The sequence below is a fragment of the Littorina saxatilis genome, linkage group LG9, assembly GCF_037325665.1.
Source record: "Littorina saxatilis isolate snail1 linkage group LG9, US_GU_Lsax_2.0, whole genome shotgun sequence".
Classification (NCBI taxonomy): Eukaryota; Metazoa; Mollusca; class Gastropoda; order Littorinimorpha; family Littorinidae; genus Littorina; species Littorina saxatilis.
The window spans coordinates 17,542,563-17,567,965 of NC_090253.1; the positions used below are offsets into that span (position 1 = coordinate 17,542,563).

Consider the following 25,403-nt stretch of genomic DNA (forward strand, 5'->3'; position numbering starts at 1 on the left):
CTATGCGACCTCTGGACCCCGGCTTAGTTTCCTACTTTTGGAACATTTGCTGGTCTCATGTCTGGTGGGTGTGTGAGTGGGTGGGTGGGTAGGTGAGCAAGAGAGGCAAAAGAAGAGTACTAATTCAAACAATAAAGATAACGAACATTTCTTAAAATTTTATTTTTACATTTCCTTGCATACAACTTACAAAGTACATGCTTCCTAAACACCATTACACACTTCCCAATGTCAAAGAATACTCAAGTCATATCACAAAATGGCTTTGAACAGTAAGCAATGCTAACTTTGTCACAATTCTGAAAGACTCTGGAAGAGACGTGTTCAACATTTTCTCAGTGAAACATAACAGCATTATTAGCAGCATAACCATAATTGTAAGTTTTACGCCCACACGGCAAAGCCATTAGGGGCATATAACCATAATTATTAGCAGGAAGCCATATATTCATCAGAAGCAAGCACTAGCAGCAGTCTCCCAAAGCAGCCCTGTGTGTGGTTTGTCAAACACTGACAGAATCTCAATATTTTCACTCTTCTCTCAGTGTTGTGATGTCATGTCAACAGGGTTATTTCACGAGATAGCTAGATTATTCGGGATGAACATTAATTATGATTTAAGGCTTGTATGAGTGTATATAGTTAGAAGCTATCTTACACTCCTACCCATGGGCAACATGTTTTGTGGAGGATTATAGAGCCAGTGTAAGCTCTACAATGAACAGCACTGAAATAGCACCAGCTCTTTTTTTTTTAAACCTCAAACATTATAGCCCCGGTGATAAAAAAAACAATGCGGAACAGGGCTTGAACATGAGACACTTCTTATAAAAAGTACTGCTGAAGGCCTAAAACTACACAGATGCAACACATGAAATTGTGAAGATAGAACATGATTAAAAAGAGTAGTATTTTATTTGAGTAGTTCCTTATAGATATAAAAAGAAAACTCTTTACCAAGATGTGGAATTATGTATTAGGCCAAAAAAAAAAATTGTCTGTTTCTGGTAACATGGCTAAAAAAAATAGGGTCGGTAGGTCGGGATTTTTTTAATTTTTTTAATTTTTTTTTATTTTTTATTTTTTACCCCAAATGTAGACCAATAAAACTAACTTTAAAAATCGCGCAAAGAGACTGGATTCACTATACATAGAGACAAGACACTCAACACATTTACAAATCGTCAGCGGACTTTCGTTTTCACACGTTTTTGTTGTTCATTTTCTCACCCTGTCCTTTACCACCAAAAAAATAAAAAACAATTTTGAGTTTGGAAAAAAAAAGTTTAGGGTCGGCGCCGAAATTTAGGGTCGGTCGGGTGACCAGAAACAGACAATTTTTTTTTTTTGGCCTTAGTGGTCCGCTTGATGAAACATGGAATGAACACATTGATTTTAATTCAACTTTTTCGTTTGTGTGTCATGTGTACGATTGTTCAAACTTTTAACGCACTCCGTGTTATGGAGGGGGTTACAATCGTTCACAGCTCTGACAAAGGAAAGCACACCTGTCTGGGAGATAACACTCGAGTTAGGCACACAGGGACTTCTTCAAACTCTGCCTTTCATATAAAACAACAAGTTATCTGAGCTAGATCAATTATGATTTATTTGAAGATGGGTATAATTATGTAACCATCTGTTTGGAATTCTCAGAAAATACGTAGTATTTCTCTTTAATTCAACCCTTTGGCAAACTATTTTCATTCTTTTTTGTTTTATCCTTTCAGATTTAATCTTTACCAAAGTAATGTTTGGCTGCAAACTCTTTTTAACAAATTCCTCAGTTTTAACACAATTTTTTTTTGCCGAAGAAAATATTAAAAAGCCAACATGATTTTGTTCATTTGCAAATCTATCTCAAGTAACTCTTGAATATTTATCAGCGTAAGGCCTAATTGTTCTATTCATCAGGCAGCCAAATGTCGTACAGTTCTGTACTGTAATACTCACTGAAAATACTTCCTTAAAAGTTAAGCAGGAACTACTGACCTGAACAGTTTGGAACCAGGATATGTGTGATGCACGTGCTCGTATACAGACAGTGCACTTTTGCAAGTTGTGGTTGTCAGTTACAGTGTACATCATGCATCTCCTGAAAGTAGTAGTTACCAATAGACGTGACTGTAATATCAATTAATATTGAGAGCATCAATCAAATCAAATCAAATTAACTTTACTATCTCACATATAAAAATTGCAGTGGTGGTGCCTGTAACATAAAGACTAACGAAACACTACAATAGTAGTATTACATTTAAATATGTGTACTTAGTAATAACATTGTTCTTAGCTAAACAACTCTCTGCATACAAAACTCTCGCTGTTTATGTGTTAAAGGTCCTTGTCTACATTTTTAAACTGAAATCGCCAATTGACCATAAAAATTTAGAGTCTATTATCTACAAATATCTACAATACACCCCCTTTCGATCAGGAAAGACGAAGCCAGTGTAGCTGTTTGAAAATTGATTGTAGTATTCCAGCGCAGTACTCATAGTAGGATATCCTTATTTGGAAAATGCCAAGCGTAAAACTCCTCTCAAATCCCGTGCATTTCGTGCGTTTAAAAAAAAAGCGTGGACAGCGCTCCAGTGTCAAACTGTTGCTGCACTTGTTTGGGCGTGGCTATAAGCATAGTGACATGAATTTGATTGGTCAGTATTTTTAGGCAAAGCCGTGTTCTCAGCAAACAGAAAACAAAATGTTGGAAGCGTGAGTCACGCTACCCAAAAATAAAATCTTTTTTTACATATATATATTTTTTTTCTATAACTTTTTTCCCCATGGTTCATTCATCATTTGACATAATTTAGTATCGAAATCTAACCATAAGATTATTGAAAAAAAAGCAAAAATGTAGACGACCACCTTTAAGATGTAAGAAAAATATGTGAAAGAGTCACACACAGAAATCCCATCCAATCCCGCTCAAAAGTCACAAACTACAACATCAGACGTACGCCGTTAAGATGTAAAAGATTCATAAACACCAGCACTTTCAATTCCTTATAACAAAAAAACCCACACAGGGGCATTTCCCAGTGATTAGTTTCAGTTTTGTCATGATGTGACCCCCAAAAGTGCAATACTGTACTGTAATATGGACTAAACGCCTTGTGGAGTTGAATAAATTTCTCCCAGTCAGCAATGCAGCGGCTCACATACAGGGCCGTAGCAGCCCTACCGGCCACTCCGGCCATGGCCGGACCAGTTTTTTGTTAAAAAAAAAAAAAAAAATCCTCTTCATAAGCTTCAGCGCTGTGTTAGGAGGAAGGAGGGGTTGTGACTTAGATCGCACAATGACAGCGTTAAGCGAGAAATTGTCACTAATTGACATTCACAAGTGAAGACTATAGATCTAAATCTAAAGTAAAACACAAGGCAAACTGCGTATGCACCGACTGAGACGCATTACTGATCCACTGAGCCATCGCGTTTTGCACTGAAGAGACATCTGAGTTATCTACCTTAGTTCACGTTTTTCGTTTCCCGGGAAAAGTACCTTTTTATTTTTTTTATGGCCGGACCACTTTTAGGAGCTGTGCTACGGCACTGACATAGTTATATTACTTGTATTAATAAGTTATAGTATTAAGTTGGATAAGTATGGTTAGATGTTATCTGCATGTCTCTATTGTTCTTTCAAGACTTAGCACACAATGTATTCGTGGGATATTTATACAAAAAAAGTTTACAATACATGGACAATTATGTGAAAAGTTACAATATAAACGAGAGCTGAGGTCAAACATTTACTGGTGAGGTGAAAATGAAAGAAAATGCAAGTACATTCATCTGCATTATCCAGGCATTACATTGTCGTTGTTGATTTAACTGATTGGTAAACACGCTAAAACATGTAAAACGCATGCATGTCAAGGACAAATGTGACCCTCCACCACGAAATGAGTCGCATGTCACCTCGCGCGGTTCTGCGCTAGGCTTAAAGGCACAGTAAGCCTCCCGTAAACCATCACAGATACTGTCAGGCTTTTACACACAGTACAAACACCCTTTCATTTAAACACTCACCGCTTGAGAACATCCTAGGTGCCCTCCGTAAAGAGCGAGCAATTTTCAAAGAATCTATTTTTGCGTGGTTTATCTTACCCCTGAGCCATCGTGAATCCGTGTGATCCAGTTTCCCTTTTTCACAATGTAGTCGTCGGTTAGTAATTTGAACGCGACTCGATGTGAGCTTATCTGCAATAGCACGTTATTATGTACCTCTGACTATGCACGAAACAAACGGCTGTGGCCGTTCACAAGAACTCTAGCGATGGCTTTTGACTGTTCAGAGGAACTGGCGATACGGGCATAAACCGTCGTCTGCTACAAGAACCATGACCTTGCGTGACCCTGCTTCCGGGCTTTTCTTTTTTCAAACTTTCAAAACTTCGAATTGTACTGATCTTGTCTTGATGAAAAAAGAATTCTTTTATGATTTAAGAATTGTTGTGTAACAAGCTGTCAATTTATTATTTACATTTTAAAAGTTAGGTCTAGCGCCAAAACGCACCATGGTCCGATTGTGTGAGGAGACAATCCGCAAAATTAATTCTTTGAAAATTGCTCGCTCTTTACGTAGGGCACCTAGGATGTTCCCGTTTGGTGAGCGTTCGAGTGGAAGGGCGTTAGTTCTGTGTGTAAAAGCCTGACAGTATCTGTGATGGTTTACGGGAGGCGCACTGTGCCTTTAATATAAGTCCGGGGAGTGTCTGGTAACAGTGTGTGGGTCACCTTAGTCACAGGCTTATAACTCAAACAGTTTTCGCTCTTTTCTAAAACGGTTTTCACCATTGGATAGAGCATAAAAAAACTCTTTATGAAAATGTAAAAAATATGAAAATCATGCAAAGGTGACATGCGACTCATTCCATGGTGGAGGGTCACAAATATACAACTCTATACTGCCCATCATAAACAAAAACACTAGGCAGAAACGTTTAAGTACAGATCAGTCTTTGTGATTTTTTTCTTTCGTTGAGTCTTCAAAGATCTAACGACAATTTCAAAACTCTTTCTGGCATGTCGAACAACAGCTTTACTTATATATCAAATGACTTAAGATTCCATGTCACTGATCATGTGTATTTTATGACATGTGTTACCACATATCACCGAAAGTGTGAAGGCAATACGTTGAGGAGTTACTTAAATGTACAGTTTTTTGTTTTATTACCCTCTAAAATGGCTTCAAAAACCGGATTTTATGTTATCTGAGAGGAATGACACCTACGCCGTTTAGCAAGCCATAACGTAATTGTTAGAACAGATAGGGGAACAAATCTGACTGTCTTGGATACACATTTGATCGTTTTTTCAAAAAACATGCACACATCTTGTTGCGTTTTAACCGTTCTGATTTTTTGTCGATTTCAACGCGGGAACCTTTGTTTTGTGAATTTGATTTGTTGGGGGTGTCTGTGTTGCAGGTTCCACTGTATAGACACTCCTCAATGTAAAATCAATCTATTTGTTGAATATGGTAGGGGAATAGATGGCCTTTCCAGTCATATAACTGGTTTTGCAATAAACGGCCCCATCATAATAAATATCTGCACTGAAACACATCTGCCTGGTTTTTTTAAGACGTGTAGTATAGAAAGAAGAAATATCTACGTAAAAAACCCACCCATATAAACTTAATACACGCAAATAACAAGGCAAATTGGGATTGATAAGGCCAAAAAAAAAAATAGGTCTGTTTACGGTAACCCGACCGACCCTAGTTTTTTCGCGCGACCCTAGACTTTTTTTTGGCATTTTGGGGGAAAAAAATAAAAAAAAAATAAAAATGTTTTTTTGGCAAAATAACGTAAAAATATGGTTTTTTGGAAAAAAAAGAAAAAAAAAAAAAAAATCCCGACCTACCGACCCTATTTTTTTGGCCTATGTTACCGTAAACAGACCTTTTTTTTTTTTTGCCTAACAAATAGGCAAGTGGTTGAATAGCAGTAGTATCCCTCTTATACGTCTCAATCCTTTGGTAAAATGACACGTTTCACAATTTACAAATATGAACTATTGTACGCAGTCAAGAAAAATGTAAAATGTAACACCTTAAAGCAAAGATAAATGCACGGATCCCATGAACGATCTGCATACAGCCATCTGTTCAACTGCGGCTTAGAAAGCCGGTCATGGCAGTTTTTCAAAAGCATTATGGAGGCGAATAGAAGATGTTGGGAAATAACTCTGTCAAGTTTGTATGGGTTGTGGAAGAGTTGCTGTCCCTTGTTTCCATAGGACTGGGTGGCCGAGTGGTAACGCACTTGCGCTCGGAAGCGAGAGGTTGCGAGTTCAACCCTGGGTCAGGGCGTTAGCAATTTTCTCCCCCCTTTCCTAACCTAGCTGGTGGGTTCAAGTGCTAGTCTTTCGGATGAGACGAAAAACCGAGGTCCCTTCATGTACACTACATTGGGGTGTGCACGTTAAAGATTCCACGATTGACAAAAGGGTCTTTCCTGGCAAAATTGTATAGGCATAGATAAAAAATGTCCACCAAAATACCCGTGTGACTTGGAATAATAGGCCGTGAAAAGTAGGATATGCGCCGAAATGGCTGCGATCTGCTGGCCGATGTGAATGCGTGATGTATTGTGTAAAAAATTCCATCTCACACGGCATAAATAGATCCCTGCGCCTTGAGTCCGAGTCTGGAGATACGCGCGCGATATAAGACTTCATATAACATATATAACATAGAAACACAGAGACAAGCCTACAATGTCACATGTAGCTTTCTTCAGTGTTTCCATGAAAGAGAAAGGAAAAACAAGGGAATGCAACTCTCTTCCACAACCCATACAAACCCGACAGAGTTATTTCCAGAATTCGTCTCTTGCAAAGTGCCTGAAATAAGCTGACCACCTTCGCTTAAAATGTGGCCCTTCAGAGTATCATTAACGAGGTGAAAACGTTTCTCAAAACACGGCTTAATTACAGAAACCACGCGACAGCCTGTCGAGGCTGCTCTATACTTCAGGTGTTAGTTGCATGCCCACACTAGAGCAAATAGACCCTATCGGTATTCCAAGCTCTCGTAATCTCTCGCAAACTTCAGAGCATAGCAAAGCATGCGGTACAGCGATCTCGTGCGAGCTGCACAAGCCAAGGCTCAAAGTTCTCGCGATGTTCAAAGCATAACAAAGAGCGTGTCTCGCGAGAGCTGCTCAGATACCAAAAAGGTCTATTGATTCCATTTTGACACTCTGCTGCAAAGAACATTTAATTTTCGTAGCGCATTTTTTCCACACCAAAAACGCTTTTTTTCCTAAACATTTCCCGAGTAAGCATGAATAAGTAAGTAATACTTGTAGCACCAAAAACATGTATAAGAACTAAAATACTGTACGTCTTTGTTTAGTGTACGGGTAACAAATGGCAGATCTACTTCTTCCATTTGCACTGCCACGAATACTGTTCATAATCTGGGGAGACCAAGCAGAAATCTCAGAAACAACTACAGTAACTGAGAAAGAAAGATTTCAATTTTTTACACTATAAATATGGTAATACTGTATTAAAGTGTGAAGATCGACTTCACAGTTGCAAGGTTACCTAGATGTTGGTACCAGAGTGAAAAGATGTGGCGCTGAGAGACAATTTTCTGTCTTTATGTAAACATGGAAATATACTTCTTCTTCTGCGTTCATGGGCTGAAACTCCCACGTACACTCTGACATGGATTACAGGATCTTTTCCGTGTGCACTTGGTCTTGTGTTTGCGTGTACACACGAGGCACTAGCAGGTCTGCACATAAGTTGACCTGGGAGATCGGAAAAATCTCAACCTTAACCCACCAGGGGCGGCCGGGATTCGAACCCACGACCTCTGGAGGCCGGCGTCTTACCACCAAGCCATTGCGCCCGTCGGAAATAGACAAACAAGTTTGTTTGTTATTTGTTACCTCTAGTAATCTTATCTTATCTTCAGTATCCTAATGCACATGTTCGTTGTTCAAGGGATCGGTCCCGGGTAGCAATACTGTGAATACAAATTGCAGGGACGGTGAAAAACAATAACCAACCATCGTTGTTCAAGTTGTACATATCTTCCTAAGACCTGGCGAAAGGTCACTTTGGTGAAGAGTCCCAGCCAATTTTTCTCTCTCAAGAAATGTGGAAGAGAAGTGAAGAGAAGTGAAGCGATATCTTCAATAGGAAGATCGTAGACCACAGAGGGAGCTGGTGCTGTCGCCAGAGAGAGACTTCCGGTGATGGGCACTTCTCAACAGGTTGACGATGAGGGCTGTCCATCCCGTCTGGTGGCTGCGAAATATAACATCACTCTCATTATTTTTGCCTTTAAGGCCATAGAAATAGTGTTTAAAATGACATTTCTTTCTTTCTTTTATTTATTTGGTGTTTAACGTCGTTTTCAACCGTTCAAGGTTATATCGCGACGGGCTTTAAAATGACACGAGTGTGGATTTCTTACTTGAGGTACAAAAAAAAGTTGCAATATTTTTATGCTCACAATTCCCTTCAAATGTCTGATAGCAAACGGTTATGGATGAAAAGAAATTAGATACAGATTATATAAAAAGAAACGAATAAGTTATGATGTCAACTTAACTGAATACTGAAAACTATACAACTAACCTCCTTTTACAAACAACTGACTATTCGACTAACCACAATTAACTAACTAACTAACTAACTCACTCACTCACTCACTCACTAACCAGCAATAGATGACTGACTGATTAACAGTCCGACAACATCACTGATCGACCAACTAACTAACAACTACAAAAGACAAATGAAGGATATAACAGTTCATGAAATGAGAACAGATGCACACTGAAAATTCGGAAAAGGTAAAAGCATAAAAAAATAGTCTTAAATATCATAAACACTCATTTCATCAAAGAAACTGCAAACGAAAAATAAAACTTATCGAAAGCAATCAAAATATGTGACCCTCCACCACGAAATGAGTCGCATGTCACCTTTGCATGATTTTCATAATTTTAAATTTTCCAAAAGAGTTTTTTATGCTCTATCCAGTGGTGAAAACCGTTTTTAGAAAAGAGCGAAAACTGTTTGAGTTATAAGCCTGTGATTAAGGTAACCCTCACACTGTTACCAGACACTCCCCGGGCTTATAATATTAAACCTAGTGCAGAACCGCGCGAGGTGACATGCGACTCATTTCGTGGTGGAGGGTCACAGATGTACGTTTCCTCACCTGGCCCCACACCCACGCCCTGTCTCACTGTCAAAGTATTCGTAGAACAGCAACAAGTCAGAGAAGTTAGGGTCCTTGGTGTAGCGCTCTTCTTTCCCTGAAACACACACAAAAACCCTTGTCATGTGACTCTGTGAGAATGACACAGAAAGATTAATTGTTTGTAGGTCTGTCCAATATAAAGACCATTCCTTTGGGTCGATGCACTTGTGAAATTTTTGCATTGTCAAAATATGAACGTTCCAATCACTAATTGTTCTTGTTTTTGACACGAAAAGATGTTTCTCTTTGGCAAAACACATGCTCATTTGGTCCTGTGTCTCTCTTAGTAGCCCCCCTCTACTGCAACTTCTGTCTTGTGTGTGGCGCACGTTATATGTCAAAGCAGCACCGCCCCGATATGGCCATTCGTGGTCGGCTGGGCGTTAAGCAAACAAACAAACAAACAAACACCTGCACGTACCAGAGACACGATTAGTATTTTCTGGCTGAGACCCAGCAGTCATCAAATAAGGTATGAGAAGGACAAGTTTTTGCATTGTTGCTCAGGGATGGCATGCATGAGACAAATCATTATGCAGGTCTGTGCACGCATACATTTTAACAATACAGTGAAACTTCTGCGTTTCTGGGCAGTAAATCCCAAGTGCACTCAGTGGTGTTTTTTGGTTTGCTTGCACGAGCGGGCTTTTTACATGATTGTACGGCAGTGTCCACTTCCAGTGATTTAGACACTCATACTCCGTTTTCAGGGGGAATAGCGATGACAATAATATATTTGGGAACCCTTCTTTTAAGACCCAAGTTAAGACCCCCTCCCTGTTTTCTCAGACTTTCTGTTCATAACTTCTGTGAATGTATCCCCCTTTCAAGACAACCTCCTTTAAAAAAAAAAAAAAAAAAGAAAGGAAAAAAAAAAAAAAAAAAAAAAAAAACCCCTCCTTTTTACATTTAGTCAAGTTTTGACTAAATGTTTTAACATTGATGGGGAATCGAAACGAGGGTCGTGGTGTATGTGTGTGTATGTATGTGTGTGTATGTGTGTGTGTGTGTGTGTGTGTGTGTGTGTGTGTGTGTGTATAGATCAGTTCCGAGAAAACTTCTGGACCGATCTTCATGAAACTTCACATGAGAGTTCCTGGGTATGATATCCCCAGACTATTTGTTCTTTTTTCCGATAAATGTCTTCGATGACGTCATATCCGGCATTTTGTGAAACTTGAGGCGGCACTGTTACGCCCTCATTTTTGAACCAAATTGGTTGAAATTTTGGTCAAGTAATCTTCGACGAAGCCCGGACTTTGGTATTGCATTTCAGCGTGGAGGCTTAAAAATTAATTAGTGAGTTTGCTCATTAAAATGAAATTGTCGCAAACAAATTCAGAATTGATTGCATCGTATTCTTCATCAAATTCTGAATCTAAAAATATATACACATGTTTTGTTTACTCTTAAAATGTGATCACAATTAACGAAAATAGGTTAATTATATAATTAGTGCTACGATTAAAATGTAAGAAATCGATCCAAAAATGGTTTCATCTTATTCTTTATCATTTTTTGATTCCAAAAACATATAGATATAATATGTTTTATTCAAAACAAGTTCAGAAAGTAAAAAAAAAAATACAGAAAAGCGCGCTTTCCTGCTTACCGCAGTACGCTATTGCGCTATTCTGCCTCTACAGTTTCACTTCGTGTTGCACGGGAAAACTGCCGCGGGGGTTGACAAAGCTGTATTGTCCCGGTAAAAAAAAAATTCAGTGCGTTCAGTTTCATTCTGTGATTTCAACAACTTGACTAAATGTAGTAATTTCGCCTTACGCGACTTGTTAATATTTGTTTTTATCCTACATACGTGAGAGAGACACCCGTGAGATAATAATCGTTCAAATCACACGTGTGTATATCATGTAAATGAGGTCATGTCAAGCAAGTCTGGCAGGGACCTGTTTTTCCATTGCTTATGATGCCAAAGTCACCGAGACAAACGTCATTATAGAAACACAAATTGCGCTCGCTAATTACCCTCGATGAATCTTTAGAACTAACACGTCACGCCAAACTTTCAGAGTGACGTTTCTTTGCTTTGACGTAATAGATTGCACGAGGCTTTGGAAGAGATCGAGGTTCCAAAACAAGTGTCTTCAATTTAGCTGCCTCGAGTGCAGGACATTTTCAGTAAAATACACGTAAGTACAGTATGTTGGATTAACAGAATACTACATGGCTTGCTGTGTCGTACCAGATTTACACTCGTTGCTTTTTCAAATAGTGAACAGCTCGCTTTCGCTCGCAGTTCAATATTTAAAAAAACAACTCGTGTAAATCTGGTACGACACAGCAAGCCATGTAGTATTCTCTATTTCTCAAACGTTTTGAGGTCTTCAAAGGGAGGGGGTAATTTGTAAAATGTTCCACACACCATGGCATGCTCGACTGCCGTAAGGGTCAGGTAGGAAGAGACGGGAGAGTCGAGTGGACAGTTCGATGGCCACGTCTGCAAGTCGCATGAACTTGCCCGACCCCGAGGGACACTCCACCTTGAGCGAGTCCTGGTAGAAGTAGTCAAACCTCTGCAGGTTCTCGATCAGCAGGTAGTTCACTGAAAATGAGATAAGACAAGACAATGGTTTATTTCCTTATAGGCCTAGGCCATTGGCCCCGGGAAAGTGGGTAGGCTAATATACACAGTGACAACTTTTCTTCGAAAAAATAACCGAGAGAAGGGAGAGAGACAGAAGGGAGAGAGACAGAAGGGAGAGACAAGACAAGACAAGACAAGACAATGGTTTATCCCCGAGTACGCTAGTACAAGGGCTCATCAGACTTTAATTGTGTGTCTGTCTGTCTGTCTTTCTCCACTTAACAGCTTATTGCTGGGAAACTACTGGGCGCAGTTCGTTCAAAAGTTGATACACTAACTTGATAATAGGTCCGATTGATCGTATTAAAACTTCATAATGTTACCTGGGACCTAAATGCGAAATAAACCACAAAAAACCGACTTGGCGGTGGGAGGAATTCGCGGAGCCTGACAGCCAGCCAGGCAGTCTGATAGAACAGCCGAACTCGTCACACATTGACGAGAAATATAGCGTCATAAAAAGATTACGTCACGGTCAAAAGTCTTTGACGTCTTTTTCTCTCGCGCGGTGTGTGTGTGTGTTCATTTTGTGCACATGTGTTAGTGTTAGTGTTACTGTTTGTGTGTGTGTGTGTGTGTGTGTGTGTGTGTGTGTGTGTGTTTGTGTGTGTGTGTGTGTGTGTGTGTGAGTGTTTGTGTGTGTGTCATACATGTCAACCCCTATCAATGTTTTCCTGTATCACATTACCAAAAAACTGTATCATCAGGCCAAAAAACTGTACATAGCGCGCGGCACCGCGGTATTACCGCGTAAGGCAGAATTTGAAAGTTGTGTTTATGGTAGTGAGGTGCATGGTATAAAGATCAATCAATTTCATCATAAAATGCCAATCAATACTGATTTCAGTGCTTCTGTTCTGATAATGAACTAAAATCAGTATTGATTTGAATTGTATGAAAAAGTGATGTGTGCTTTCTTATTATCATTTCATGATTTATCTATAAACTATAATGAACACAGGCAAAATCCATTCTTCATATTCCTGATTTTATATCCAGTCCCGGATTTTCCCGAATAGTGCAAAAGTTTCCCGATTAAACATTTTTCGAGTATAGTTAATAATGACTGGAGTGTATTTTCAAGCGCCTGTACTCGGCGTAGTTTCACTTCTGAAATCTCGTTTAGCGCGAGGCTTCGTCACACAAACGCTGTGATCAAAATCGAAACTAAACGAGAATAGGCGAGATTTGTGGCTAGCGCATGCGCTTCAGTCGAATGTGGATGAGAAGCAGAAGAAGAAGCAGCAGCAGACGACCACAAAATGAAGAAAACAACGGTCCAGCGCCCGAAAGTTCTTGTAAAATTTGAAAAGAGTTAAAAAAAAAAAGGGTATGACTTCATCTCCGAATCGACAAGACGCGGCATACATTTCGCGTTTTGCACCAAGTGCCGCGAAGATATCAGCATCGGACATGGACTCGGAGGCCGGGGGGATATTGAAGCTCATTCAAGAACAGCAAAACATGAACGGAACCGTGATCGGAAACCGATCTCACGCTTTTGTCCAATCGGAATATTTCTCCCCCCCCCCCCCCCCCTTTTTTTTTTACAAATGTCATTTTTGAAATTTCCCGTATCAATGAAGTTTTTCCGTATCAATCCCCGTGATACGCCGTATCACTCGAAAATCACGAAAAATCCGTATCCGATACGGGAAATCCGTATCAGTTGGCAACTCTGGTGTGTGTGTGTGTGTGTGTGCGCGCGTGCGTGCATGAGTCTGTACTCGTGTGTGTGTGTGTGTGTGTGTGTGTGTGTGTGTGTGTGTGTAAGAAAGAGAGAGAGAGAGAGAGAGAGGAAGAGAGAGAGGGAGTGAGGGAGAGAGAGTGTGTGTGTGAATGTGTGTGTGCATTTTCACTGTGATCAAATAAAAGAGAAAGGCCAGTCACCACGCACATCCTCGGCTCGTATGCAATGTATTTATATAGCAAAGGGAATGCCTGTAATTCACACAGATCAATCACTTGGTCTTAAACGTGCACAAGACAGAAACGTTCATACTGGGGGAGCGAGCCAGTCTGAAGAGTAGGCCTACTCGGGTCCAGCGCGAGCGTTTTTTATATATAGGTTACACACTCCGAGTTCTGATTATTGTAACGATAGCATTCGTGTTCTGTGTGTTGTGGGCATTGATGTTCGTGAGTCCTTGCGTAAAGCACACAGAAGGCACAGCAGCCTGTTCAAATGACAGTTAGTTTATTCCGCCATAGATCCGGGGGGGGGGGGGGGGGGGGGGGACGGGGCACATACGCATGCGCGATCATGACGTACATTCATGACGTCATATTCATGTGCGTTTACATAGTCTCGGCCATGTGCTCGCAGGCACAGTAATACATAATCTCGTAACAATTATCTTGCATATTTTCCCAAGGCTCGGTAATACCTGAAAATCGACCCTCGGGAAAATATGCAAGATATTCAGGACGAGGTGTGTTATAAGCTATTTATCCCATTACTCCGACGTTTTCATTGCTGTTTTCAGCTTGCCAAAAGCCTCGGCAGTCGAAATTCATGTCAATCAGTGAATTTATGCGCAAAGCTAGTTCCCATTTGTCAGCATAATGGACGGCGTCATTCGACTTGTATGTGGAGATTCAGTCAGTCATATTGCTTATAAAAAGGTCTGCTATCTGCTTTTACATTTTGAAAGTCATTTTAAAATATCCCTCTGTAGGCCCTATATTTGACATCGGCTTTCGTTATACTCAATTCGGCATACCGGGTTTATATTTTTACCAGAATTGCGCACGATAATGGCTAGGGACCCGCATGTTTTCCAACAGTATCCTCTTTTTAAAATAAAGAATAAGGGGGACATAATATGTGCAGGGGGAACATATAATTATAACATATTAGTTTCGTATGAGAGAAAAGGCTGAAATATGTTTGTTGTTTGTTTGCTTTTTCTTCTTTCGTTAAAGTTTGATACATGTTTATCCCCCCCTCTGCTTCTTTCTCTCTGTAAACTTGTAGGGCTAGTTATTTTTCGGTAACTTACCCAACAACCAAAATCACTTACCCAACAACGGGCCTGAATCCTCGATAGCTCATGGGTAGAGACTGTACACATTGTGGATCTACTTTTTGCGACTCAAAAGTTCAGAACACTCTAACGTACAAAATATACATTTCTGGAGCAAACAATACAACCATACCGCATTTAAACCAGCAACTACAGGCTTGAACACATGAATCTCAATATAAAATCCATGAGTTTGGTTGTTTTTTGAATTCAGATCTGCCGTGCACAATCGTTTATCGCTAGCAAGATTCCAAGGAAAAGTAACTCTCATACTTTGTCTAGCGACACGAGTAGTTCCCCTTCCAGATTTTGGCTCCATCGACAAGACTGCAATCCGACGGTCAGTTTTCAACAATATTTCATTTTATAAACAGATCACACGCAATCAATTGCAAACATTTAATCAACTTGAAGAACATGCAGCGGTTTTATACACTATTTTTCCCCAGAAAACTAAACTTCATACAGTTTTTAGCGTTGGAACACGGGTGTAAAACTGACTTCGTCTGCTAGTCACATTCGAGGAAAGAACATTTCCTGAGCGATACCAAAACATGAACAGAACACACACTATCTGCCTTTACCGCCACAGCAGAATGACAACATAACTGTGTACTTGATTTTAGTTCAAAACATGGAAACTGACAAGAAGTGTGAACAGATTTGAATGATTTGCACGGAACTATATAACGCGGCGCATTAATCGATCGCCTGCGCAGGTAGACTGGTTGGGTGAATATGATTTGATCAAACTTTCGCACAAAAACTCCTCTTTTCTTTGAATAACTGAAGAAAGGAGGGATAAAGAGGTTACATACGTCTCAGTGATTATCAAAAATAATGGTCTCAGTTCGTGGTCATGAAAAAGCTCGCTGAAGCTCGCATTTTTCATGATCCGCTAACTTCGACCATTATTTTTGATAATCACTGAGACTCGGCATGTAACCTCTACATACGTATAGGTTACAACACGAGTGGTTTTTTATATGGCTTGTATTTCAGTCAAGACCCAGCGGATGAATATCATCGGGAGACACGAGCCTCTGGCGAGTGGCTCTCGATTGATATTCCCGCTGGGTCTTGACTGAAATACAAGCCATATAAAAAACCACGAGTGTTGTAATCTGTATATCCCATTCTACCATCAAACACAAAGTGTAGACTACTAGCGGCACTGTTGCGATCTGTGGACTGTAAAACTGTGGTGCCAGCGAGACTTAGCCCTTTTGCAACCTTAAACTAAGTGACCGTCGCTGAAAAAATAAAACGAATGAGTGCATCGATAAGTACGCGGTAACACTACTTTCAGACCATTTAAAAGCTTTAAGTAAAGGTTCATAAGATGCAAGAAAGTAATGAAGTCGTATAGAAATTAATTTAGTTGAAGCGCACAATTCTTTTTTTTTTTGCGTTTCAGGTCGGCAGAACGGGCAAAACGGGTTTGGGACCCATTTGGCTTACTCGATTCAGAATCGATTCCACGTTGTTTTTCTCGAACGTGTGTAATTAGGCTTATTGACAGAGAAGCAAATTTTAGGGAACAAATATGTAGGTTTAGATTTAACCATTTGCTCCCTATTTGAAATGTATCTACGTGTTTTGCGAGTGTGTTTGCATGGATGAACTTAAACTGGTATGGGTATGAGGAAAACGCGACCGACACGTCTGTCACCGCCGATTGATTGCATTTTGAAGGAATATGACTGGATTACGGAAAAATACACACATGTTAAGTTCTCGGATACCTTCATCGCCAATGTGGACTTACTGCAGAGCCAGGCAAAAGAGTAGACTTGCTCGCAAAACACGTGAAACAGCTGATGATAGCGAAGCCCAACCGTGCCAGGTAAGGACGGTCTGACAGATTCTCAAAAGTCGTCTGCTAACGAAGCAAGGGGAGGGTACTCGTGTTTTTGTTTTGGTTCGCTAGCATCTGGTTATCTTGTAAGTTGAATGTTCGTTTTTTTCGACCTGCATTGCTTTCATAATGAAAGAAACGTTTGCTTATTGCATCTCATTCATCAGATCAGTTCTGAGATTCATTTTTGCGTGCAAGATATGGTTTTCTGAGCCGTGCAATACGATTTTGGAACTTCATACAAATGTGTCACATTGTTCGGCGCGAGGTCAAAGGTCGGGAGCAAAGTAGTTCTTCGCCCAAATCGGAATCTGCACTATCATATATTTTTTTGAGTCCATGATGTATTTATTGAGCTATAAAAATACAACATATATACCCATACTGAAGTAACAGAGACAAAGAAGGGAGGTCATGGGATATATATATATATCAGCGTCAGTAATACTTCGAGTCACTTACTTGGTAGCCAGATGGGTCCCCGCCAGTTGCTGTTTCCCCCGAACAGTTTGGATCGAGACTCTGCCGGCTGGTAGTCGACGAAGTAGGTCTGCTGTCCCACCTCAAACTTGAAGGGGTTCTTCTCGTGATACTGCACAACAAAGCCCATCATATGTTCCGTTCATGTTAATCTGTTTCACAGCCGGGCTTGTGAAGTACTGCTAGGCACGAGTTGCAATATTAGCGCTAGCTTGTTTCAAATGTGTCCTGTAATCAAGGGCTGTCTAGACGATGTTCGGAAAATGTAAGTTCTCTAGCTGGCTGCATTGTGGCTGTTGTTTCTACACACTAAAATAGTATGCCTCTGCAGCCTTGACAATAAAAAAGATGAATTCCGGAAATAACTCTGTCGAGGGTTAATGAGTTTTGCAAGAGCTGCTTCCCCTTGTTTTCATAGAAACACTAAGGCCAAAAAAAAAATAGTCTGTTTACAGTAACCCGACCGACCCTAATTTTCGCGCGACCCTAGACTTTTTTTTGGCATTTGGGGGGAAAAAAAAAAAAATTGTTTTTTTTGTGCAAAATAACATAAAAATATGGTTTTTGGGAAAAAAAAATCCCGACCTACTGACCCTATTTTTTGGGCCTATGTTACCGTAAACAGACCTATTTTTTGGGGGGGCCTAAGACAAGCCTACAGCCGGAGTGACGTGTAGCTTGCCTCAGTGTTTCTATGGAAAAGCAGGGAACAACAAAGGAAAGCGACCCTTCAACAAACCATAAGAAACCGACCGAGTTATTTTCGGAATTCGTCTATTCTATTACCAAGGAAACCGGCACGGTTGGCCTAGTGGTAAGGCGTCCGCCCCGTGATCGGGAGGTCGTAGGTTCGAACCCTGGCCGGGTCATACCTAAGACTTTAAAATTGGCAATCTAGTGGCTGCTCCGCCTGGCGTCTGGCATTATGGGGTTAGTGCTAGGACTGGTTGGTCCGGTGTCAGAATAATGTGACTGGGTGAGACATGAAGCCTGTGCTGCGACTTCTGTCTTGTGTGTGGCGCACGTTAAATGTCAAAGCACCACCGCCCTGATATGGCCCTTCGTGGTCGGCTGGGCGTTAAGCAAACAAACAAACAAACCAAATATTACCAAGGCTGCAGAGGCATACTATTTTAGTGTGTAGACACACCAGCCACAATGCAGCCAGAGAACTTCCATTTTCACACTGACAGGACAGCGTTGCAGTGGCAAACAACTGATGCAGCTTTACCTTGGAGAGAGAGCGGATGCCGTGGAGAGACAGAGAACTTCTATTTTCACACAGACAGGAAATTGTTCCAGTGGCAAACAGTTCATGCAGCTTTACCTTGGAGAGAGAGCGGATGCCGTAGGGAGACAGGAACTCGTTCTCGTCCAGAATGCAGTGCAGGATGCGCACCAGCTGTTCCCTGGTGACCACGGTCAGCAGCAGTGTGTCCTCCTCGTTACCGTCGTAGTCCGCACCCCTCACCAGGACCTGAAACATCAACCATACTGTGGAACCCCCCTTTTAAGACCTCCAGAAATCCGAGAAAATCAGGTCTTCATTAGAAGGGAGGGCAAAGTCCTCAAGACTCACGCTTGAATAACAATGGAACCCCTGTTTAAGGCTTTGAAGAATATGAGAAAGTCATGTCTTAAAAAGGAGGGAGTCTTCCTTAAAACGGAGGTGAATTTACACAGGTTAGGAACAGAAAATCTGTATAAAAGCTAGGTCTTAAAAGGGGGAGGACGTCTTAAATTGAAGGGTCTTCTGATGTGGGGTTCCACTGTAGGGCCTACTAGAATTATCATTTTATTGCTCTGGTGGTCCACAATGTCGAGAAACGGGAATGTTCTTGTACTCCAAATCATCAAAAACAAGAGGAAAACCAGAGCGGAGAAAGATGACTACCACCTGCTCCAACGTGAAGAACAAGTCGTCCTACTCAGACTCCGCACTGGACATAACAGACTAAACCATCATATGGCCACAAAGCTGAAGCTAGTTCCCTCCCCCCTATGTCCGTGTGGCAAGAATCAGACAGCAGAGCACATCCTGCAGGCTTGTCCATACCACAGTGCTCTGAGGGACACCACCTGGCCAGAGGAGACAGCGCTACAAAAGAAGCTATACGGCCCCAGGGGGGACTTGGAGAGGACAGCACGTTTCGCCCTGCAGTCCGGACTGACAATCTAACAGCGAACGACAAGAAGAAGAAGCACTCCAAAGCTTTTCATGCCCATCCAATTCATGTTTGATGATGGCCTTGAGAGGTAAATCCCATGCCAAGCCGTAGGATCGAAACCAACGTTTTTCCAGCCTAAAGCCCTACTCGCCTTGGATGCTAGGTTTTTCTTATGTTCCAGGCGGAAGACCCATGATGATGATGACCCTGGTAGATAAACCCTGCGCAAAACCCAAGGATCAAATCCGTGAACTACAGCTTTTCAAGGCCAAAGCGCTGTGAAGGAAATCACGAATAACACTAACAGGCAAAGTTTGACAGTGATATCCTCCAAGCTTTTAGAGCGCTAACCAGAGATATAGCGTGACATAGCAAAGTGTATTGCTCGCACTGTGAGTTCAGCTCTTTCTTTATTTCTTTATTTGGTGTTTAACGTCGTTTTCAACCACGAAGGTTATATCGCGACGGGGTGAGTTCAGCTCACTGACCGGGAATAGTTGATGTTGTAAATCGCAACTAGGGTATTGTTACACTTTACGCTGCCTAAATGGCGGGGTAAAAAACGGTCATACACGTAAAATTCCACTCGTGCAAAAAACACGAGTGTACATGGGAGTTTCAGCCCACGAACGCAGAAGAAGAAGAAGAAGAAGAAGTTACACTTTACCACTGTCCTTGGACATTGAGGGTTTGTCCAAGTAATCGGCCGGGAGGAAAGCCCGGATAGATGCGACAGGAAAGCACTTAACAGGTAAATGGAATAAGCATTCGAATATCGCTAGAGTGTTTATCGCATAAGTTGAATCGACTAACACTGTAAACTGTAAACATAGCAGACAGATATCTAAGACAAGATGTCCGCTATTTATGTTGTGCAGTGCGTCATATAACCGGTCTGAGAGGGAGATAGCGGCCAGATGACAAATGTGAAGGATCTGAGAAGCTATCATACAGGAACCAACACAACTCCAAATGTAGGTTCCCTCCACTGTATTATACAGTTACGATAAACATACACACAAATACACACAATCATGAACATAAATGTTAGGTATTCAAAAATTAGGTACTCACAGGTTTGGATGCAAAAACAAATCGAGATTCCAATCTCGTGCACAATTTTACTAACAAAACCCTCTACCCATCACTTATGTAGAGAAATACACAAACAGTCCGTGAATTCACAGGCACACGATATCTACTTTACTGGTATCGAATCACGGCTCGTGTGTAGTCAGAAAAACAGTTACAGTTCATATTCCGGCAGACTCAAATCACCGTCTGCTCTGCCTACTAAACACTCATTATATCTTATGTACTGAAGATCTTACAGACATATTTTAACTCTGTTAATACACAGAATTACACAGCGTCTATGGCCGTTCAACAGGAAATGTATCTGAATACTAATTCCTTCCACTGGCGACCTCGGTCTACTCAGTTCCTTTCGTCCTGTGACCTCTATGATCCAACTATACGGACAACCATAACCTTGCAATAACTTCGCAAAATCCCGTCGAATTTCAGCTATGCTGGTCTAGAGTTATGATACTTCGGCGGCTTCTCAGATCCTTCACATTTGTCACACACACACACGCACATACACACACTAACCGATACCAAGGGCGGATCCAGGATCTTACAAACTTTTTTTGCACAATCTTGAAGGCGCGAAGCGTCTGAATTGAGGGCGCGAAGCCCCCGAACATGCTAGGGGGGTCTGGCATGCCCCCCCGGATTTGTCTTTTTTCAAGGAAATAAAATGCTGCAATCTAGGGCCACCTGAGCTCAGAAACTGTCATTTAATCATCCATCTCTCTCTCTCTCACTCTCTCTCTCTCTCACTCTCTCTCTCTCTCTCTTTTTTCCCCCCCTTTGAATTAGCCCCCCCCCCCCCCTAAATCCGCCACTGCATACAAACACTCAAGAATCGAGCTGTTACCAGCAGGTTGTCGTCTGACTCACTTATAATCAATCCACTATCCACCTAGCTACATCCTCGCTCACCTTAGAAGCAAGATCCTTCCTGTGTTCCAGGAACCACTTGGTCCTCTTGTAGAAGCCAGGGTGTCTCTTCATCTCTGAATCGTGCAGCACGAGGGTGGAGAAGAGCGGCACCATGCCGACCATGGAGCGGATCTTGAGTGGCAGGCTGCCGTTGTTATCTCGCACGTGGTCGTAGTAGAACCCATCCACGTCATTCCACAGCCCTTCGCCTGAGGGTCAGAAAAAAAAGAAAAACGAAATTGCAAGACTGCCTGCGTTCCTAAATCAAGAGGCCAAACCAAGACAGGCTAAAAACAAGTCGCGTGAAGCGATATTAATACATTAAGTCAATCTGTCCAACTCAAAGAAATAAATTGAACGCGCTGCACCGGCCGTTAATCACTTGAAGTGACAAGCCAGCATATTTAGCACAGTAGTGTAGAGGGCTTAACAGGAAAACGCGCTTTTCTTTCTTCATTTTAACTTTCTGAACACTTCAATCTCTTTCACAATAACAATGTTGCGACAAGATCACAGGTACCGACGGAGAGAAAGGCAGGGGGTGGCACGAATAAAAGCACGTCTTTTTCAAGACTTTTTGACCGCTGCAGTTATTAAAAGGAGCTGTACTTTGTGGATCTTTCGGAGATGCGTGGCAATCCTCGGACCTTCGGGAAAGTTTCGGAAAGATCTCGAAGGTTAGATTTTCTGATCACATGCCCACACACGCACACACGCACGCACACACGGACAGCCGTACAACGTTTGCCAATCCAAGAATCACGTTAACACAACAACTAGAGAAGGGCAACGCCCTCGTGATTCGCACACACACACGGACAGACGTTTCATCTGTGACAGGGGAGGCTACCGCTCCTTTCACAGCAGACTCTGCACCCGAGTTGTTGGCCTTTAAAAGTCAACACCAGTGGATTGTAGAATTCTGTTTGTGATGGGGTCTGGTGGTTTCCGATTGTCTGTATGTTCATGGAAACCTTCGGGTTTGCATAACAGTTTTTATAGGGCTAAGAAATTAGCCCTAACATTTTTAATCCTGTTTGATTGCACTTCGCTTCCCGAGGTGATCGTGTTTCGGCACACGGTTACACATCATTTACCAATCCAAAGATAACATTTTTTACAAAAAACGTGAATAAAAGAATCAATCAGTAATGAAACCAAAACAACTATCCTTCTTCGAACAGAAAAATGCCCAACCTGCGACATTGTTCATGGCATCCAGAATGAAGACGAAATGCTCAAAGAACTTGCTGGCCATGTCCTCGTAAATGGGGTCACGCCGCGCCAGAATGAGGCTGATCTCCACCATCAGTTCACAGAAGAACGCCATCCACGCCGTGGCATCTGCCTGCACGTCAGACAAGGTTTAACACATGTGAAAATAATGAAATAGGCAAGCAAATGACACTAGCCCGTGTTTATATGCTAAAGGCCAGTGATCCATGGAAAAAGAACGAAGAGTAATGTGAAAAGGGAAATAAAATCTGAAAGAAAGAAACAAGCAAACAGACAGGAACTCTCCTCCTTAAGAACTTGAAAACATGCATAAAGGCAAGGCAAGGCAAGGCAAGGCAAGGCAAGGCAAAAGGATTTATTCAAGGAACCCCATGGGGGTAGGCCCCTACATGAAAAAATAAAACAAAACAAGAAATTCCTCCGAGGTAGGAAAAACACCCCCGTTGGTCAAAGGGAAATAACCATTCTCACTGCCACCAACTGAGAAGGTTATTTCCCTTTGACCATTAATATGTCCCTCTATAAGTCCTTGTAGAATCTTAATCCACCAATAACTCCCTAACCGTGTGTTTGACTGGTCCCAATTTTTGTAAGGACCGTCTCAGGAATGTATAGAACCTGTTCACCAAGTTTGGTGACGATCGGTCCGTTCATTCTTGAGATCTATATGCGAACACAAACACACAAACACATGGACCGAATCCTAAACACACCCCTATACCGGGGGTGTAAATACAAGAAAAAGACAGAAATGCAAACTGTTTTAACATATACATAAGCTCATTCCCATGCAAGAAAGAAGAATGTCATAACTCAAAAATAGAAATTCACGGATTATGACAAATGCATGTGTACATATCATTGCGGACACAAAACCATGAGAAGTACAAAGAGCTCTCACCTGAGCCAGCTTTCCGCCCATGGGCAGAGGCTTGGAGCGGTCAAACACTCCTATGTTGTCCAGCCCTAGAAACCCTCCTTCAAAGAGGTTCTTGCCGTCTGGATCCTTGCGGTTCACCCACCTACATAATGCACGGAATATTAGTTAAGGCTGAAAAGCGACACACTTGTAAGTACACGTGTTAAGGATGACACACTTTTTGAGCGAATTGGAAAAAAAACCAATTCAATAAACAACAAGAGGCGAAGCCTTCAAGGCTCCCGTAAGAAATCAACAAACAGTAACATAACACAAACTCACTCACTCCGTAACACACACACACACACACACACACACACACACACACACACACACACACGCACACACACACACACACAGTTAAAACTAACGCATCATATCAACTCCATGTATAATTTTCAAAAGAAGGCAAACAGATAAAATGACTAGGGTAATAGGTTAGGTACCTGCCATGTGGGCACTTTTTCCACTGCTGTCCTCAGTCCTATACTTTTCATCAAGACTTGTCACCATGCCGAGTAGATCTAAATTCGGAAGTCTTCATGTGGCTGAGGCATATATCTGACATAGCGTCGATCTTGTTGTAGGTTAACCTCCTTTCTGAAACAAATGGCAAAATGCGATTAGTTATGATGACTACAACCTACACAAATATAAACAGTGTTTTGAAACAGAATAGTCAGGTTATACAAGCCACTTTACCTATGCAGCATGGTAACCCTACAATATGCGAAACATGTCGACTGCAGCAGCCTGGTTCTTAAAATAATTCTGACGGTCAACACAGCCAGAAATGCCAACAAAGACAATAAAGCTGTGGCAAGGTAAGCTTACCAAACGTTACATAGCGAATCATATGATAGTGCGTAAACAGCAAACAGTAGATCTACAATCAAAGAGAGGATCGAGTCTGGAATGAAACGCGATACAGATCTAGCATTCAACAAGAAGAGCAAACGCTCGATCGAGTCACTTTCGCAGTTCTGAATATTATATGAGGCATCAGATGGACAGGAAGAAATTGCTATTCACAACACAATGAGTCACGTTCACATAAAATTTGAGCCCGGTCACTTTTATAGTTTCCGAGAAAAGCCCAACGTTAAGTTGTGTGTTGCCGAACAGAAAAGGCTAGTTATCTCCCTTGTTTTTCTGATAACGTTCGTAAAAGGATACAGATGTAAATACTTTGATGTAAAGAATAATCCTACAAAGTTTCAATCACATCCGATGAACTTTGTCAAAGATATAAAATGTCTAATTTTTCCTTTGACGCTGACCTGTGACCTTGAAAAAGGTCAAAGGTCAACGAAACCATCGTTAAAGTGTAGAGGTCATTGGAGGTCACGACTAAACAAAATATGAGCCCGATCGCTTTGATAGTTTCCGAGAAAAGATATAAAATGTCTAATTTTTCCTTTGACGCTGACCTGTGACCTTGAAAAAGGTCAAAGGTCAACGAAACCATCGTTAAAGTGTAGAGGTCATTGGAGGTCACGACTAAACAAAATATGAGCCCGATCGCTTTGATAGTTTCCGAGAAAAGTCCAACGTTAAGGTGGTGTCTACGGACGGCCGGCCGGACGGCCGGCCGGACAGACTAACACTGACCGATTACATAGAGTCACTTTTTCTCAAGTGACTCAAAAACTGTCTTTCACGTTCAAGGAAGTTGTTGCAAAGTACTTAAGACTTACTAAATTGTACAGACAAAACCATGACAGTGCATGTTTTGAATCTGAGGAAAAAATCGTGATCATTTTGACTTTGAGAACAGATTCATTCCGTTTCCTTATATCTGCATGTTCAAGTAAATGGTGGACAGTTTTTTTCGGGCAGAGTAAACTTCTTCTTCTTCTTCTC

At 41.4% G+C, this 25,403-nt stretch overlaps 1 protein-coding gene and 1 long non-coding RNA gene across 2 annotated transcripts in view; both read right to left on the reverse strand.

Annotated features, from left to right (window-relative positions):
• Window positions 1-143: 143 nt before the first annotated feature.
• The window catches only part of LOC138975505 (uncharacterized), a 168,588-nt gene continuing 143,328 nt past the window's right edge, over window positions 144-25,403 (reverse strand). Inside the window, exon 2 of the long non-coding RNA XR_011458663.1 lies at window positions 144-3,924. This is a non-coding gene — a long non-coding RNA (uncharacterized lncRNA). The remainder of the gene's footprint in view (window positions 3,925-25,403) is intronic.
• LOC138975482 (uncharacterized) overlaps window positions 144-25,403 on the reverse strand; it is a 57,002-nt gene continuing 31,742 nt past the window's right edge. Inside the window, exons 10-17 of the mRNA XM_070348180.1 lie at window positions 23,523-23,643; window positions 22,583-22,733; window positions 21,386-21,594; window positions 18,538-18,687; window positions 17,193-17,322; window positions 11,625-11,804; window positions 9,200-9,296; window positions 144-8,277 (exon numbers count right to left, since the gene is read on the reverse strand). Coding sequence (XP_070204281.1) covers window positions 8,163-8,277; window positions 9,200-9,296; window positions 11,625-11,804; window positions 17,193-17,322; window positions 18,538-18,687; window positions 21,386-21,594; window positions 22,583-22,733; window positions 23,523-23,643 — 1,153 coding nt within the window. The 3' untranslated portion in view covers window positions 144-8,162. The remainder of the gene's footprint in view (window positions 8,278-9,199; window positions 9,297-11,624; window positions 11,805-17,192; window positions 17,323-18,537; window positions 18,688-21,385; window positions 21,595-22,582; window positions 22,734-23,522; window positions 23,644-25,403) is intronic.